At 39.2% G+C, this 16408-nt stretch overlaps 1 protein-coding gene across 7 annotated transcripts in view; it reads right to left on the bottom strand.

The window, feature by feature from the left end:
• Positions 1 to 7921: 7921 nt before the first annotated feature.
• The window catches only part of PRUNE2 (prune homolog 2 with BCH domain), a 321035-nt gene continuing 312548 nt past the window's right edge, over positions 7922 to 16408 (bottom strand). For 3 of the 7 annotated variants that reach the window (XM_058301634.2, XM_058301636.2, XM_058301638.2), the window contains one exon: positions 7922 to 11043. In XM_058301634.2, coding sequence (XP_058157617.1) covers positions 11013 to 11043 — 31 coding nt within the window. In that variant the 3' untranslated portion in view covers positions 7922 to 11012. Of the gene's footprint in view, positions 11044 to 15040; positions 15179 to 16408 lie in introns of all 7 variants that reach the window. The other 4 variants (XR_011649380.1, XR_011649381.1, XM_058301632.1 and 1 more) reach the window with 2 other exon arrangements.

The raw sequence follows: 16408 nt of genomic DNA, 5'->3' as shown, positions 1-16408 counted from the left end.
TAAGAATTAGCAAATGATTATGATTACTGAATCATTATACAGATTTTTTTTTTTTTAACTTTCTAGTATATTGCAGAATAGCCAAAAGAAATTGCTGAAACTTGCTGAACTAGTCTCAGTCCTTGTTTATACATAGTACTGTGATGGTTATTCTACCCTGCTCCCAACCCTTGCTTATACTTCCTTTTGTAACCACTCCATCTTTCTTTGTTTCAATCCATAAAAATCCTAAACTCTTTAGAGTTGGGGAGGCAGATTTTAGGCACATAGACCATCTCATCTCCTGCTTTGCACTTGCAATAAACTCTTTCTCTCTTTGAAACCCCACTGTCTTGGGAATTGGTCATTTTAGCACGTTACGAAGGGAAAGCCCTGCCTTTGCTCTGTAGCAGGACTGGGTCATTTTTACCCTCTTTTCTGTACTTTCTATTTTGTTTATTTTTTCCAATAAGACTGTATTCTTTTTGCAGAAAAGTAAAGGAAGCTATTTCATTTTTTTATCTTGAGAAAATCAATTATAACAAGATATCAGTGACTACAATCAGAAAGATTCAGATGTGCAAGGGCCACTGGCTCTCTGCTTATATCTCAGTGCAATCATTTGCTGACTATGATCTTAAATATGTCACGTAAGCATCACGTTCCTACCAAAATGTTTGTGCTTGTGTTTGGGTGGTAACACCGCAGGAGATTGTTTTTCTTTCTTCGTCTTTCTACTCTTCTGCATTTTCCAATTTTAAAAAATTGATAGATTACTTCCAATAATGGCAAAGAATTAATATGAAACAGTATGAGATTTGTTTATCCTGTTCATAATAATGGATAACCAGTATGGATTTATGGAAATTTTGGGGTGGGGATGAGAAAATTTTTAATGTCAGTTATTAAATTAAACATAAATTATTTTTAAAAAAGGCTATAAATTATTTATGTATGTAAAGTATGCATAAGTGTGCAAATGCCCTTTTTTTTTTAAGGAGTTCTGAGGGATTGAACCCAGGACTTCATACATGGGAAGCAGGCGCTCAATTACTGAGCTACATCCACTTCCTGGGAAGTGCCCTTTGAATTAGAAATTGTAGGAAGGGATCAGATGTGGCTCAAGTGGTTAAGTGCCTGCCTCCCACATGCAAGGACGTGGGTTCCATCGTGAGTGCCTCCTAAGAAAACAAAAACAAACAACAAGCAAAACAAACCCAAAAAAAACTAATTCAGGGAAACTGATGTGGCTCGGTGGTTGAGTGCTGTCTTCTCACATGAGAGGTCCTGGGTTCAATCCCCAGCACCCGGTACCTCAAAAAAATAAATATAAATTGTTGGAAATTACTACTCTGTTGAGCTTTACAAACAAGACAGCTTTTTTCATGAGTCCCACTGGCTTCTGTTAGTGTTATCCAGTGGTAATGGCAGAGGTTAGGCCCCTCTCCACGTTTCTCCAGGTCTGGCTAGTTGCACAGTTAGACACCAAGTTTAAGGTAGCCTCGAAAGCTAAAGTCAGCCTGTAGTGGGCAGAATGGCCTATCTGGAGATTTACTCTTTGAGCCGATGACAGCTGACCCTGGAGTCAGTCTTTCTCACGACCTGTTATGCCCTTTCCACCTATATCTCCCACTGATATCCTGCCTAGACTTTATGGCCAACTCACATGTCCTAACTGGAAATCTGTTGATCTTTCCCAGAATTTAATTCCACTTGTTTTTGGAAAAAGCGAATTTCTTTTGGAGAAGCACCTCTCTCCCACCTCAGTCACTGTGGCTTGTTTGGGACTGATTCCAACCTCTATACAAGGATAAGCACATGACCCAGGTCTAACTAAATCTGCATAGACCATCCCTCTAGCTGCAGTGCTTGGTTCAGAGAGAGTCAAGCAACCAAGTCAGTCTAAAGAAAGGCAACCTAGGACTTTTGCTGGAACTAATGAGACGGAGGTAGACCCTTTCCAATAGGTAGCTAAATAGATCAGCTATAAGCTTGGATCTGTTGAAGGCCATGTTAGCAACCACGGGGAGATGCTGCTTCAGAATGAAGCTAACATAGCAGAGGGTCAAGTTGAGAACTGAAAAGAAACTAAGTCCTCATGATGGGCTTTTTATTAAAATGAGCCAAAATTTTTTACTTGACTTAAAGAGACTTTGAGTTTATGTTGTTTACATTCTATAGGTTCTTGACTAATACATGCCCCCTCCCATGACATTGTCCATGATCTCCTAACATAATATTTTTCCTTGCTTTGAGCTGCTGCAGCACAATTACTGGTCTTCTATTTGATGCTTATGTCGTTCTGCCATGGGTTCCAGTTATTTGTGTGCCTGTCATCTACTGCCTCTACAGGATCATAGGACTGTGACCTCAGAGATGTGACTTACTTCTGTCTCTAAGTACTTAGCCCTGTAACTTGAACTTAGAATACGTTCAGTAAGTGTTGGTTAACTGAATAACTGCAGTGGAGTTTTGGTATTGGATTTGTTTCAGTGATGGATGGTGGTGATGGTAGCACAACATTGTGAATGTAATTAACACCACTGACTAGATATTTCAATGAGGTTAAAAGCAGAAATATTAGGCTGTATATATGTTAGAAAATTTTTTTTAAAAAACCATAAGACTACAACATAGTAAACCCTAGTAAACTATAATCTATAGTTAATAGTATAATTATAATAATGTTCTTTTATCAATTGTAACAAAGGCACCTCACTAATACAAGGTAGTAATAATAGGGGGAATATATGGGAACTCTATTTTCTACATGATTTTTCTGTACAATTTCTTTAATTAAAATACATATAGATATGTAAAAAGAATAATTTTATTCCCTGGAAGATTTATACTAAATGCAGCAACCAAGACTGCTAATATATATGGTTCAGAACTTTCCCTGAAGGAGAGATTGCTAAAGTCCCACCAGTCTCATTCCTATTACATGTGACCATAAAGTTCATTTCTAAAAGGTCTTGATTTTCTTGCTCCTTGGGAGTGGGGAGGTAGAGAGTAGAGGAGGATGGGGTACATAGCATCAGTTTTTCCAGGGCCTCAAAGATTTAGGCACTAAGAGATAGAATAAGGATGCACTGATGAGGGTGCAGCACACCAAGGGATATATTGGGATGGGCAACATCAATAAATTATGTTTGTTTGGTTATGTTATGTTATGTTAAACATAATGTGTTATGATAAAAACCTGCCTGTTCAAAACCAACCTTTTGTGGTGAGTTAACAGTTAATCTTGTGCTGACATTGGCCTGGGCATTTCTAATTAATTTTACTTTTAGGCTCCCAAAGGCAACCGAGTGTCCTGGGCAAGGTGGGGAAGAATGGTGAGGGGGTGCTCTAGTGCTGGGTGTCGAAGGCCACACAGACTGTGGAAGGAGCTGCAATATGGGGTGGGGGTGGTGGTTCGAGCCCAGCATAGGGTGTCAGAGCCCAAGCAGATACCTGTACAGAAAGGGGGAGAGCCTGGTGCAGGATGTCAGAGCCTGAGGGAGGTGGAATGATAGTCAGCACAGGGTAGAGGGCACGGCCAGAATGGAAAATTGGTTACGTGCAGGGGGATTGACTAAGTAATAAATATATTGAGGATAACAGTATCCAGGTTTCTCACCATTGGAAAAGATGGCTGTCATTATGAAAACGGAGAGATAGAATAAACCTTGTAATTTTGGATTGGAATTGGAAGTATCAGTTTAAGCCATGGATTTCAATAGATAGATGGATGGATGGAAGGATGGATGGATAGATAGATAGATGTAGAAATAAATATAGAATAGATATGTGTGTGTGTTCCCTTGCTTAGTTCTGTCTACTAAGAGGTCTTGGAAGCAATGACACCCAACTAGTAAAGAACACGCCTAGCATTCAGAGCTTAGTTTCTAAGTATCATTCTCCACTTAAGGGAACCAAAGCCCTTTGAAGAAATGATTCCAGGGCTGGGGCAGGGTAAATACAAGATGAGACTGGAACATCTTGTGTTAGAAAATAAGGAAGTATTCCAAGAATGATAGAGACATGCCAAAGTACACAGAAGCCAGACTAAAGGGGCTCATACTGGTTGAATCTGGGACAATGTGAGGATCAAAATAAATAATAATAGTAATGGATTATAACCTGTTGAATAAAATAGGATTCCATGAGGTCCATGCTGATATAAATAAATTAATAAATTGGAAGTTGATTGAAAGTTTGATGAGCAACAGGATATTTACACACTCAAAGTATCTCCCAACAAAGTAGTCATTCTTTAAAAAGGGGAAGAGAAGTACTTTTACTGTGGAAAAACCTTGCAGACATCACTGTAATCAAGTGCTCCAAGTGAAAACTACCAGGATGCAATAAGAAGAACACAAAATAATTCTGAGATATTCTTGCCAAAGATGGGTAACCTGAATTTAATCATGTGCATGAATCAGGCAAACCCAAATTGAGGCATCTACTACAAAATAACTGTAAGCAATCTTCATAAGTGTCAGGGTTATGAAAGTCAAGGAAAGACTGAAGAGTTGTTCCAAAGCAAAGGAGACTAGAGAGAGACATGACAATTTGTGATTCTGAACTGAATCCTTTTACTATAAAGGATGCTTATTGAGACAACAGGCACAATTTGAATGGCATCTGAAGATTAGACAGTAGTAATGTTTCAATGTTAATATCCTTGTTTTGATAGTTTTATTGGGTTATGAGGAAAATGTCCTTATTTGCAGGAATTGTACACTAAAGCATTCAAAGGTGATGAGGCATCATATAGATACCTTACTCTCAAATGTTTCAGGTAAAGTAATTTCTTCTTCTGTTCTTGCAAGTCTAAAATGGTTTCAAAATAAATGTACAAGGCAGGTAAACTATATCCATGCAGTGTAGCAGTGCTCCAGAATGTATTCACCAAATGCAATTAATGTGTCACACTGATGAAAGAGGTTGTTGATGTGGGAGAAGTAGGGGTGGGTGGGGAGTGGGCTACATGGGAACCTCTTATTTTTTTAATGTAACATTTTGTGTGATCTATGTATCTTAAAAAAAAAGACAATAAAAAAAAAGATAATACTTTCCCATTAAAAAAAAGGACAAGGCAAATTGAAAGAAGGTAAGAAATGGAAAGTTTGCAAGGAGCTAGGTGAAGGAGCTAGAATAAGGCAGAGAATAGGAGTAAAATAGCTATATCTGAGAGAAGAGGAGGGAAGGGTTAAAGAGAATTAGTAGAAGAGGGGGTGAGAGAGGAAGTGAGATGCTGACATACTTGACAGGAAACTAAAGGTGGGGTTGGGAGTCGATTTGGAGAGCTTGGCAGGTTAATAGAGAAAAGCTGGGTGAGTGGGAAGATGAAGAAAAGAAAAGGGTGGGGAAGAGAACTAATATTTGTTGAATGTCTTTTATGTATTAAGTACTAGACTGGCATTTACATCCCATTTAATTCTTACATAAATGTATAAGATGGCAGTTTTACCCATATTTTAAAAATGAGTAAACTAAGCCCAGAGAAATTAATTTGTCCAAAGTCATGCAGTTAGTGAACAAAGCCAGGATCTGAATTCCATTATGTGTGATTTCAAAGACAAGTGAATAGTGGAGAAATGGTCTCAATAGTTTCAAGAAGAGGCGGGATTTAATTTCTCTTTCAGAGAATGGTCCCAGAGACTGAGTGGGAAAATAATGGTGGTGCAGGTTTGGAATTTGAGGTTGAAACTAGCACTTGAATAATCTGAAGAGATGTGCTAGTTGAAGTCATGGGGGAAACAGCAGAAAGAGCAAAGAAGGGAGAAACAAACACCTTCACTTACAGACGAGAGGAGAGCAAGAAACTCAAAAAAGAGGAATCTGCAGGTGACACAGAAGGTATGGTAGGCAGACTCCGAAGATGCCTCTCAATTTTCCCTTCTCTTGATATCTTGCCCTTGTGTAATCCTCTCCCCTTCAGTGTGGGCTGTATGTAGTGACTTGCTTCTGACCAAAGAATACAGCAAAAGTGATGGGATGTCACTTCCATGATTAGTTTACAAATCGTTAATCCTTCTATCTTGCTAGCAGTCTCTCTCTCTCTTTTGTTGGTTTTGAGGAAACAAGCTACCATGTTGGAGAGGCCAATATGGCAGGAAATGGAGGGAGACCTCCAGTGAATTGTCAGCAAGGAATGAGCCTTCAGTCCAACAACCACTGAGAAACTGCCAACAACCGAGTGAGTGAGCTTGGATGTTGATTCTGTCCCAGTTGCATCTTGCTCGAGTCTTGTGAGAAATTGCGGGTCATTGCCTTAGGAGACCCGAAATGGAGGACCCAGTTAGGCTGTGCCTGAATTTCTGACCCACAGAAACTGTGAGAAAATAAATGGGTAAAATTTTAAGCCACTAAATTTAGGATAATTTGCTATGGAGCAACAGATAACAAAAAGAGGTTAGTTCGCTTCATCAATCTAAACGGAAGGAGCTTCACAAGCAGGGCAAGATCAAGTGTCTAAAGGCTGCAGGTCCCTGGCTGGGGGGAAGACTGAGAAAGAATAGATAGCACTTTGTAAAAAGAAGTCACTTTCCCTAGTTAGAGAGAGTTATTTTGGAATCATGGAATTGAATTCTCTCTAGGAAAATTAGCCTCATGAGGCAGTCTCCTTGCTCTATAAAACCACAGCTGCATGAAGACTGATGTGTCAGCAACAGTGGTTTAATTAAAAGCTCCATGACTGTACAGAGTGATGCAACCCAGGGCAGGCTCTGAACTTATTCCTGGCAAGCTGCAGCCAACTGCTGTAGCCAGTGCAGAGAAATGGTACAAGCACAAGGGAAGCTGCCCAAGAAACGAGCCCCTCAGGGACCTAAAGGGCCTTACCACAGCTTTTCCATGATTTATGGCTGAAACTCTGGAGTGTCTTCATTTTCTTTGTTTTTAATTTCAGTGAAGACAGCCAAGTTATCACATCCTCAGTGCCTAATACATCATCATCAGTCCATAAAAGGCTCCTTTTGATTCTGAATTTTAATTAGGCTCCTATCTTTATCCCCACGCTTAACCTGTGAACTAAGTTCTTAAATATACATGGATTTTCTTTAAAAGTTGGTGTTGTGTGTGTGTGTGTTGGTTTATAAATGACACAATGGCATTATGCTATAAATACAGATTTGCTTTTCCACTTTTCTGCCCACCCTATGATTTAAGCAGTGCTCTGTGAGCACGTGGTTTATTCTTCCGTCAGCTGCTTAGTCTCCACCGCATTTCACCCATGCTTTCCCCTAGTGCTGGAACTTAGCTCGCCTTCAGTTTCCACTCCCATGGCAGAATGAATGTGGTGGCCCCTCTTGTGGTTGTGTGCTCATCATTTGCCCTTTCTTCTCCTTCTCTCCCTTGTGTGGAGGACAATATCCACCAGAATGAATTCCTCGATCTTGAGAACTGTGTAATAGCTCACCTTTTGTAAAGCAAAGTCTTATTATCAGTGAGTCCAACAACGTCCTGAGAGGCAGAGATACACACTTGTTTATTCGTTTTTTTGGAATTATTTTTTATTTTTAAGATAGAACAGTGGTGATTCCCAACCCTGGTTTTACCTGAGGGTTATGAAAGTGAAAAAAAAAAACAAAGGAAAAAAACTAAAAATAAAATAGCATTTAATACGTTTTAATTTAAAAATAAACCAAGGCCATGAAAAGGCAAGGGACAGAGAATGGAAAAGTTTTCAAAATCAAGTAGCCATGAAACAACCCTCCAAAGGGAAACATTACTTACCCAGAGGGTCAACAACATATTTTGAAAGCTTTGTCCCTTGAACTCTGAGACAGGAAAGGTAAAAATGGAAAGGGGATGAAGTTTGAGAGAAAAGGAAAGTGAAAATGTATACTGTTGCCAACCACTGAGCGCCCAGCTAGACTGATGTCCAGATAAAGCTGCTGCAAAGTGAAGCTAGCGAGAGAGTCTTGCCGTCTCAAAGAAAGGAACCATGAAATGCGGAATAAATTTTTATTTCTTACTTATACCGAAAGGCTATAGTGTTGTTACATATTTTTATGTTATTAATCCACACTAGGGAGAATTCATGTATTTATTTGCCAAAACAAAGTCTAATAGATACTTTATTCTAAGCAATCCAATACATGGTAGAAAAAACTTTAAATATATAAAAGATTAATTTGTGCACATCTAAGCATTTCTAAGGGAGCAGACTACTGAGGCATTGTGATGAGAGCTGCACACATAGTACCATAATTGAATCCTTAAAATATCTTATTCACAAAGGCTACGAGTAGTAACATCCTCACACATCTCAGAGTGTGTCTTAGAGGGTGACCCATAAAACATTGTATGGCTTCAACAGGAACTTCAGGGTTTCCCTCCACACTTAGCTGTTAGACCTCAAATAATCTTTCTCATTCCCTGACAGTATCTTTTCATGCAGATTTTGCTCTTCACTTAATCAGGGAGTGATAGGAAAGGCAGTTGCCACTTTTGGCAAACATACTTTGCCCCAATGACCTCTTGCTTCTCTTAACTACAAACCTATAGGAAAAGTGCAAAGCAGTTCCCAGAAGTCAGAACCTAAGCAAGAATGCTGAGAATGCAAGAGCCTGACAGTGGGAATACATGATGGTTTACATCTGTCTGCGTATCTGCATAGTGATTATTTTTTTCAGGATTCCTCTAAGATTCTATTTATTTGGATGGAGTTTACATGGTCGCTTTTTCTCTAACACGTGCAATTAAATTAACTTGTCTTTTGAAGACGACAAATAGCAGATGTCTAAGTATCAAAACGGTTAAACAGCCCATAGAACAGCCCAAACAAAAGTATTGACTGTGAAAGGTGCTCATAATTTCTGCATAGGAAGATGAAGCTTCAAACAGCATATCACCTGAGTAGGCTTCCATTAACAGGATAGACAAGGTAAAAAAAAAAATTGTGAGTGTTCAGATCATTGCATTTTCTGGTTGGCTATGACCTCAGGTTTCCATTAGGAAATTAAACCCAGGATTCTTCATAGCTTCTTATGACTAGGGTGACCATGTAATTTACCTTCCAAAATGGGATACTACTGAGAGCGAAAGGGAGCATGGTTAGGAGTTAGGCAGAGGGTGACGTCTAGGGTCTCTCTATCAGACAGTGTACGTGGTGTGAGGGAGGAGGCCCCAAAGATCAGAGTTCAACAAGATACAGACCCTGGCTTCGTGTTAAGGAGGGAAGAGAGTTGGGCTGCGAGCATGGGTGCACCTGTGGGCACTGCACACGAAGCAAAAACAGTCTGTGAAACTTGGTCAGCTGTGCAAAGGTGTCTGCTCCAGGGTGGTTCAGGGCTCTTTAACCCCGGGGCTCCAAGCGTCCAGGACAGCTGTCCCCCATGCAGTTACCACCCTGAGAACCTGGCGGAACCCCCTCTCCTCCACTACATTTCTATTTTTGCTAGCTTGTTCGTAGTAGGTGATTGTGGAGATAAGAAGTGGTTTCCAGAGTAAGGCAAGGACCTCAGCAGTGCATGCCAACAGTTAAAGAGGAGCTTTTAAGGAGGCTTCACTTTGGGTCTTGCAAACACAAACTGAGCAGTGCGTTCATGGCCAGAGGTCTCTTCCGAAGGTCATGAGTTTTACTCTCTCTGGATGCCGAAAAGCACCTACCTACCACCCGCTTCTTTTTAAAAGAAATTAATTTACAGCTGTATTTGTCAATTCTGTCAGGGAAACTAAATACAAATGTGGGGAGGAGGATTTATGTGCTAGGGGTCGGCAAACTTTTTCTGTAAAGATGGTCAGTGTTCTAGGCTTTGTGAGGCATGTTCTCTGTTGCTACACGACTCAACTCTGCAGGTGTACAGTGAAAGCAGTCAGAGGTAATATGTAAACAAATGAGGGTGGCTGTGTTCCAATAAAGCTTTATGTAGCAATACTGAAATGGGCATAATTTTTACATGTCATGAAATATTATTCCTCTTTGGAGGCTTTTCAAACATTAAAATATGTAAAAACCATTCCAAGTTCAAGGGCCATACAAAAACAGGAGGGGCACTGAATTTGGGCTTAGTTTGCTGACCCCTGTGTGAGAGGCCCACAGATGTGAAATCAAGTTGGGATTTTACAGGGCATAGCAAGCCTATGAAAGAAATAATTGCATAAGGGATAGTACATACTCATATTTAATTTTAAAACTGTAATCAGATTAGGGTGTTTTAAAGCAATGACTTTTGATAGTGCATGGAGAAAGATGTTTAGGTAATAGAATGTTACCAAAAAATGAATTTCTGAGTTGGCTGCATTATCCTTAGGCAGTCCTTGCCACTTACATTCTGGGTTGGAAAGATGAACATCTTGAACCAAATTTATGAACTGAAGCACAGACAGCTATCCCGAATCAGGGTAAGGATCCTTAAGTTTCTCAATGTGGAGGTCTTCACCACTAATTACAGAAATGATAATTTTTAAAAAGACCAATTCCACATTAAAAGTGATGTCTAATTTGATAGTTAAAATTGACTGGCTTGCCACTGAGAAGTTAAAGACGCGTGTGGACAATAACAAAGCTGGCATCTAGCTAATGTTGGCTTCACACGTGTTCTAGTTTGTAGCTGTTCGAAGTTTCGGATTCTAGAGGTGGAGCTATGCACGGACAGCTTTCCTGGGGAAAGGTGAGTGTTTGTGGCCTTTAAATCTAAAATGATCACCAAGGAGAAGCCCAGCTAATCTATAGAAACAAATCCACTCACATTTACCAGTGGATTAAAGTTATCTTATTGGTAAATACCAGCCTAAGGGACAAAATACCACTGTACCAAAGGATAATGAAATACTGAAATAGAAGGTCTTGCCTTCTTGCTAAGGTTCAACTAAAATCTTTGAGGCACATAATTGGCAAAATAGGAAAATACACACAATTTCATAAAACATGTTAAGAGTAAACAAATTCCCTTACTGTTTTTCCCTTAGAAATTTAGAATGGCACCAGGTACTGCAAAGTGGAAAAAAAAATAACATCAGCTCTGTGTCTTCCAGGTAGATATGTTTCAACAGGACCACGATGCAGAAAAGCATCCTTTTCTTCCAGCCACAGCCAACTAGGGTTTTTCTTTCAGCTTCAGGTCAATACTTTTAAGGGAAGTAAAAAAAAAAAAAGAGAAAGAAATATGAGAAACTGAATGAGACCTACTTTGTCATGATTCGGGTGGCACGTGTTTGCTTTTTCCTCAAAAGACTTATTTAAAATAAATCATGCAAAATTCTTAAACTAGAAAAATCTGGTAAAATACAATCCACTGCTAGCTGCCAAGTCTTTCTCTAAAATATGGAATGTTTATTTTTAGAGAAGTGTTCAGGAAGCATTTTATGCCATTTCACATTGATCCAGGGAGACTAAAGACTCCTTTTAGAGGCTCATTCCTAGAGTAGATTGAGATAAGGAATATTATTCCACTTGGGAAATAAGGAATCTATTTTTAGTAAAGAAGCTTTCCTTGTGGACCCAGTAAAATGATCTGCCTGAAACAAGTAATGCCTGACAAGTGCTAAATAGTACAAAGTGGTTAAAAAAATAAATAAAAAATAAAAAATTTAAAAATCCACTATTTTCTAGGAGCCAGAGGACTTGCCTGCAAGAATCAGCCTAGCTTAATGAGGTGGGTGCATATAACCATGAAAAGCTTGTTTTGAAACATGTCTAAGAGATTCCTATATATGTAGGGAGTAATTTTAAAAGTTCCTTGGGCTACATGTGTCTTTCTTCTGCCTCTTAGCGAAGCGTCTCACAACTCCCTGGCACCTACACCGTTGAGAAAGAGAACATGCAAGCCAGTGAACAGGAAGAGAGAGAATTTTAATCATGAGAGAAAAAGGAAAAGGACTGGTTTGGAAACGGCAGTTTGGGAAGCATCTGTGGATTACACTTCCCTCTGCCCTCCGGAGTCAAATAACTCCATCTGTTGCAAAGGTTGCTGTACTTTGGTGGTAGGATCTGTAGCATCTGGACAGTGTTCAGTCTAGTAGCTTTAGAAATTAGAGCCATTGCTAATCCCCTTTCCTGACCATCCAGTTTATTTTGAAATACCCTGTGAAAAAAACCGCCACGGAGCTGTGGGACCTTGGCAGGTTTTCCATTTCTGCATCTGGAAATTGGGACAATCATACTTGTCTCACTGCTTGCACACAGTGAACACTGAGTGTTAAATTCTTCTTAATAGTAGTAGCAGCAGCAACAACTACTTGGTGTTTTTTGAAATGGGGAAATCATTTCTCTGCTTAATTACTGTACTTGCAATAATCTTGTCTCCTTCGGGAGTTTTCAGAACCTGGCTATACTTAGTGTTGAGAGAGGCCAGGTCATCCTGAACTTAATCTCTTTTTTAATTCCCCCCAAGAGTCTGACTTGTTTTCTTATCTGCAGCGTTTTACCATGGAGATGTCCTATTTCAATCCACTGTGCCACCTACATCCTTTTCTAATATCATTTTATCAAACGGGTCATTTTTATATTTGAACTTGTTTTTGCCACTAAAATGTACTTCCTGGCTGCAGTTATTCCCAGGAGCCAGTATTCAATTTGCTTTAAAGTTTGTAATTTTATTCTTTGTCACACACACAGGGTTATTTACTAACCCTGGAAGAGTTATTTACTAAACCAAGCTTTGGAGCACCCTGTCTGAAAAGTGTGAATGTGGGTTATTTGAAATCATCTTGTGAAGCTGAAAGCGCAGTCACTTTGTTTCACCATCTAGGCCACTGAATAAAATGTGAAACAACACTTCCATGAGGATGGCCATCTCAAAACAATTTATTCATACTGACCTTTTTATAAACATTTTAGGGTTTCATTCATTCTTTCAGCTTTTGATATAAAAAACCATGAGAGACTGAAACCCATATACCCTGTTTATGGAAGAAGCAACAGAAAGCCAAAGGGGGACAATTTTCCTACAAGTAAAAACAGAAAGTCATGCTGAAGCTGAGCTTGTGAGACAAGAGGCATCTCCTGGAGCTGATTAAACCTACCCACAATGGTACTAATTTAAGTCTTCTCATTAAAAAGGTTTTTCAGCAGATTTAGGACATAAATGAATAAATAAGATTCAAACACCAAAGTGAAGGAGATAAGTACCTACTACTTGAAAAAATAGCACCCTTTTTGAAAAAAAACACAACTTTTAATCGGCATTGAGTAGGAAAGGAGTTTTCTTCAGCATTGGCCAGGGGGGTTTAGTTTTCTATGACCAACTTTCCAGTGAGTCAAGTGACCGTCTGGTAATTTTACTACAGGCCGTTTTCACTTCAAATGTGTTAAGGGAGCTTCTTTACAAAGTGTCTGACTTTGTTGTTTAACACTGATGTAAAAAGACGGGGAGACGGGCATCACCTTCCTTTCCCTCAGGAAATATATTGACACACATTTCATTTTATTCTTTTCCTGACAAAGCCCTTGTATGAGCTTTAGCCCATTTTGCAGTTTATCCACCTAAGACTAGCTCCAGAAGGTATAATATGTTTCCACACAGGATTCAGAATTCTTTCCTCTTCCTGCAGGCCTGCAGTGCATAGGAGCCAGGGGAAGGTAAATGAAATCCCTTATTCGAATATTAAAGAAAGCCAGAAAGGCAGCAAAAAACCTTGGCCAGTCCTTCCCCAACCCAAACAGCCCTATATACAAATTAGAGACAAAATAGACAAGGCAGGCAAAGGAGTGGGTAAACCCAAAGATGTAGCAGCAATTAGGCCTGTACGAGGAGCTGGAGTCAGGAAATTCGAATTCACGTTCATTAACTGCAGGCGCAGAACTTAGCTCCAGGGGACACTGTTTAACTGAGGGAGGAAAGGACTGAGCCAGAAATTAAGGTATTTTTGCAACTGCCGAAGCACTTTTGTCCTATCTGAAAGAGTGGGACAAGTGTGACCTTCAGAAAAATAACAGCATTTTTCCAGACGCCTCCTTCACTGAAGTTCTTTGCGTACTTTTCAGTTGGGACCATCTCTCTGGTGTTTTTGTGCATAAACTTCCTTTAAGCTGTAAGGTCAAGATGGCACTTGCAGAGAGATTGCGCTGTGATTTTCCAATTCCTCTTTGGACCTTGAGGAAAAGGAAAGGAATGCACATGCACAAAAGTGATACGAGCAGACACATTTAAGTTTGATCTTTGCCTCTCCTTCTGGATTCCGTGGAGAAAGAACAATTTTTAAATCTCCACAACTGCAACTACATTAAGAGCCTGTGACTGGACAGCAAATTCTGAGAGCACACTGGTGACCACAGTTTATTCCCTGAAACTGATTTGGCCACAAGTCTCCAGGGTGAGTGATTTTGTCCTCTCTAGGCTAGTTAGAGCAGAGATTGCACACACATTTCAGTATTGAGACCACCTCTTTCTGATTTCAAAATCTTTGGCTCTGGAACTACACTGCTGCAGTTCAAATCCTAGCTCTGGCCCATTTTTACAACTGCAAAATGTTGCAATGGTCAAATCTCTTTATGTTCCTCTTTCCTTATTTGTAAAGTGTACCTCTTAAGGCTTATTCTGAGGATAAAAATCAGTTACTGCACATGAAGCTTTTCACACAGAGCTCAGAGCATGGTAAGAACTCACGATGTGTTCCATTTCTCCTAGAATCAGTAGACTAGATCATTCCCACAGCTCCATCCAGACTCAAATGCCTCCTGGAATTTTCAAAACAAGGACATTTTCTCTCCCATTCACCAAAAATATTGTTTGAATAGATGTCCACGCTTTCACTAATTTATGTGCTGTTGTTTTCTTTTTTTTAAGGAGGTACCAGGGATTGAACCCAGGACCTTGTACATGGGAAGCAGGTGCTCAACCACTGAACTATACCTGCTCCCAAACCTCCACTAATTTAAATAAATGCTGTAATACAGAAGGCACAGGTGTATTCCTCTCACCCAAATATTCTTACATCTGGCTCTAATGTTTCTATCCTCCGTCATTTTTGAATTGGACAAAAAAAATGTATGTAAAGACTCACGTTGTCCTGCAAGGAACTTAAGTGGTGATCATGACAGTGTGTTAAGCTGGCAAACTTCCTTTTAAGTTTGCTAATTTCAGGAATAGAGATCATAAACACTGAACATCTAAAAGGGGTTTACCCAATCCTCAACGTTTTTTTTTTCCTGTAATAGCCCAGCCAAACAACATCACAGGCAGCCACGTAGCTGGTATTGATGGGGAATTCTTACTCCTTCTCCATAGAAGACATTTCTGGATCATTGTAAAGGCAGCTAGTTCTGAGTGCAAGGGAAAAACAAGAAGCAGTAAACATTTTCTCCATTGTTAGCACTTTGTAAGCACAACAGATTTGGCGCATTCAAAGCATTGAAGGTGCTGTTGTTAATAGTGAGCAAATCTACACCTGAACAGACAATAAATTAAGTTGCAATTCTTTTACCATCAGAGTTGAAATACAGTCATTAGCCATGATTTAGAAACCTAAACGGAGGTTAAAAACTCTGAACACCTCCTCTATCCTTGTCATTTTTCCCCTGATTTTTCAATCTATTTCATTCAGGGAACAAAATGTTGCAAAGTTTTATTTGCAGCCCAGGTATTAAAATATTTTATACACAAAGGAAGATCCCATGAGCAACCTAATTTTATTTACACATGAACACAGTTTATTTTCAGTTGCACAAGAATGAGGATTTTCCAAGACACTAAAAGAAAGAATTCCCATTCCAGTTTTCTTCATGGTTACTACAGGAAAACAACAGGTCACTAAAACCCCATACAGCTGAGCTGTGTTCCAACAAGACAAATGAGTCCCAACGTTAATCTAAACTAAATGTGCCCAAGAAAAAAGATGTAATTATGTAAAATAATCAAATATATGTGTTTTTTACATTTTTTTGTAGTCATCTTCATATTTGTGCTAAATATTAATTCCTAGCTAATACCTGGTACTGTATATTAACTCTTGAGTAACAGTCCAATTCAAATTTGACTATTTCCCTCTGGTAAATATTTTATTATTGGTAAATACACGATTTAAAGGGATTCTATGATCTTTTTAAAATGAGGGCTCCTCTTTTAAAGTGAATAATTTCACAGGCACATTTATCTGTTTGCATATAAGAGGTTCAGTTATTAACATTAGGTATTCTGCTGAGAACCATAAGAGGTTATTTCTCTGGGAAGGGCAGAAGGCTTTTATTTTTCTCACTCTACAGTGTTCTTGCTAGTGGTCTGATATTTTTATGAAGGATATTTGGCAACTGTAGTGAACAATGACAGCCAAGAAAGTGTTGACAGTGTGATAGAGAATCCCCAGCAAGGCTGGAATGGAATCAGGAAAGGGTGCTCTTCCAAACCCAGGTTTTCTGCATAACTGAGTAATTCTTCCAAAGAAAACAGCAATTTGCAAACCATTTAATACTGTCAGTCCGAGGCAGTGATGGATTCGTCACCAGTTTCAAAATATGAATAGTTCTTTGTATACTATTTATCTTTCTGAAGTATTT

This window comes from Dasypus novemcinctus, chromosome 8, assembly GCF_030445035.2.
Source record: "Dasypus novemcinctus isolate mDasNov1 chromosome 8, mDasNov1.1.hap2, whole genome shotgun sequence".
NCBI classification, from domain to species: Eukaryota; Metazoa; Chordata; class Mammalia; order Cingulata; family Dasypodidae; genus Dasypus; species Dasypus novemcinctus.
Note: the sequence above shows the minus strand (reverse complement) of the source record. Positions and strands in the feature narration are given on the sequence as shown.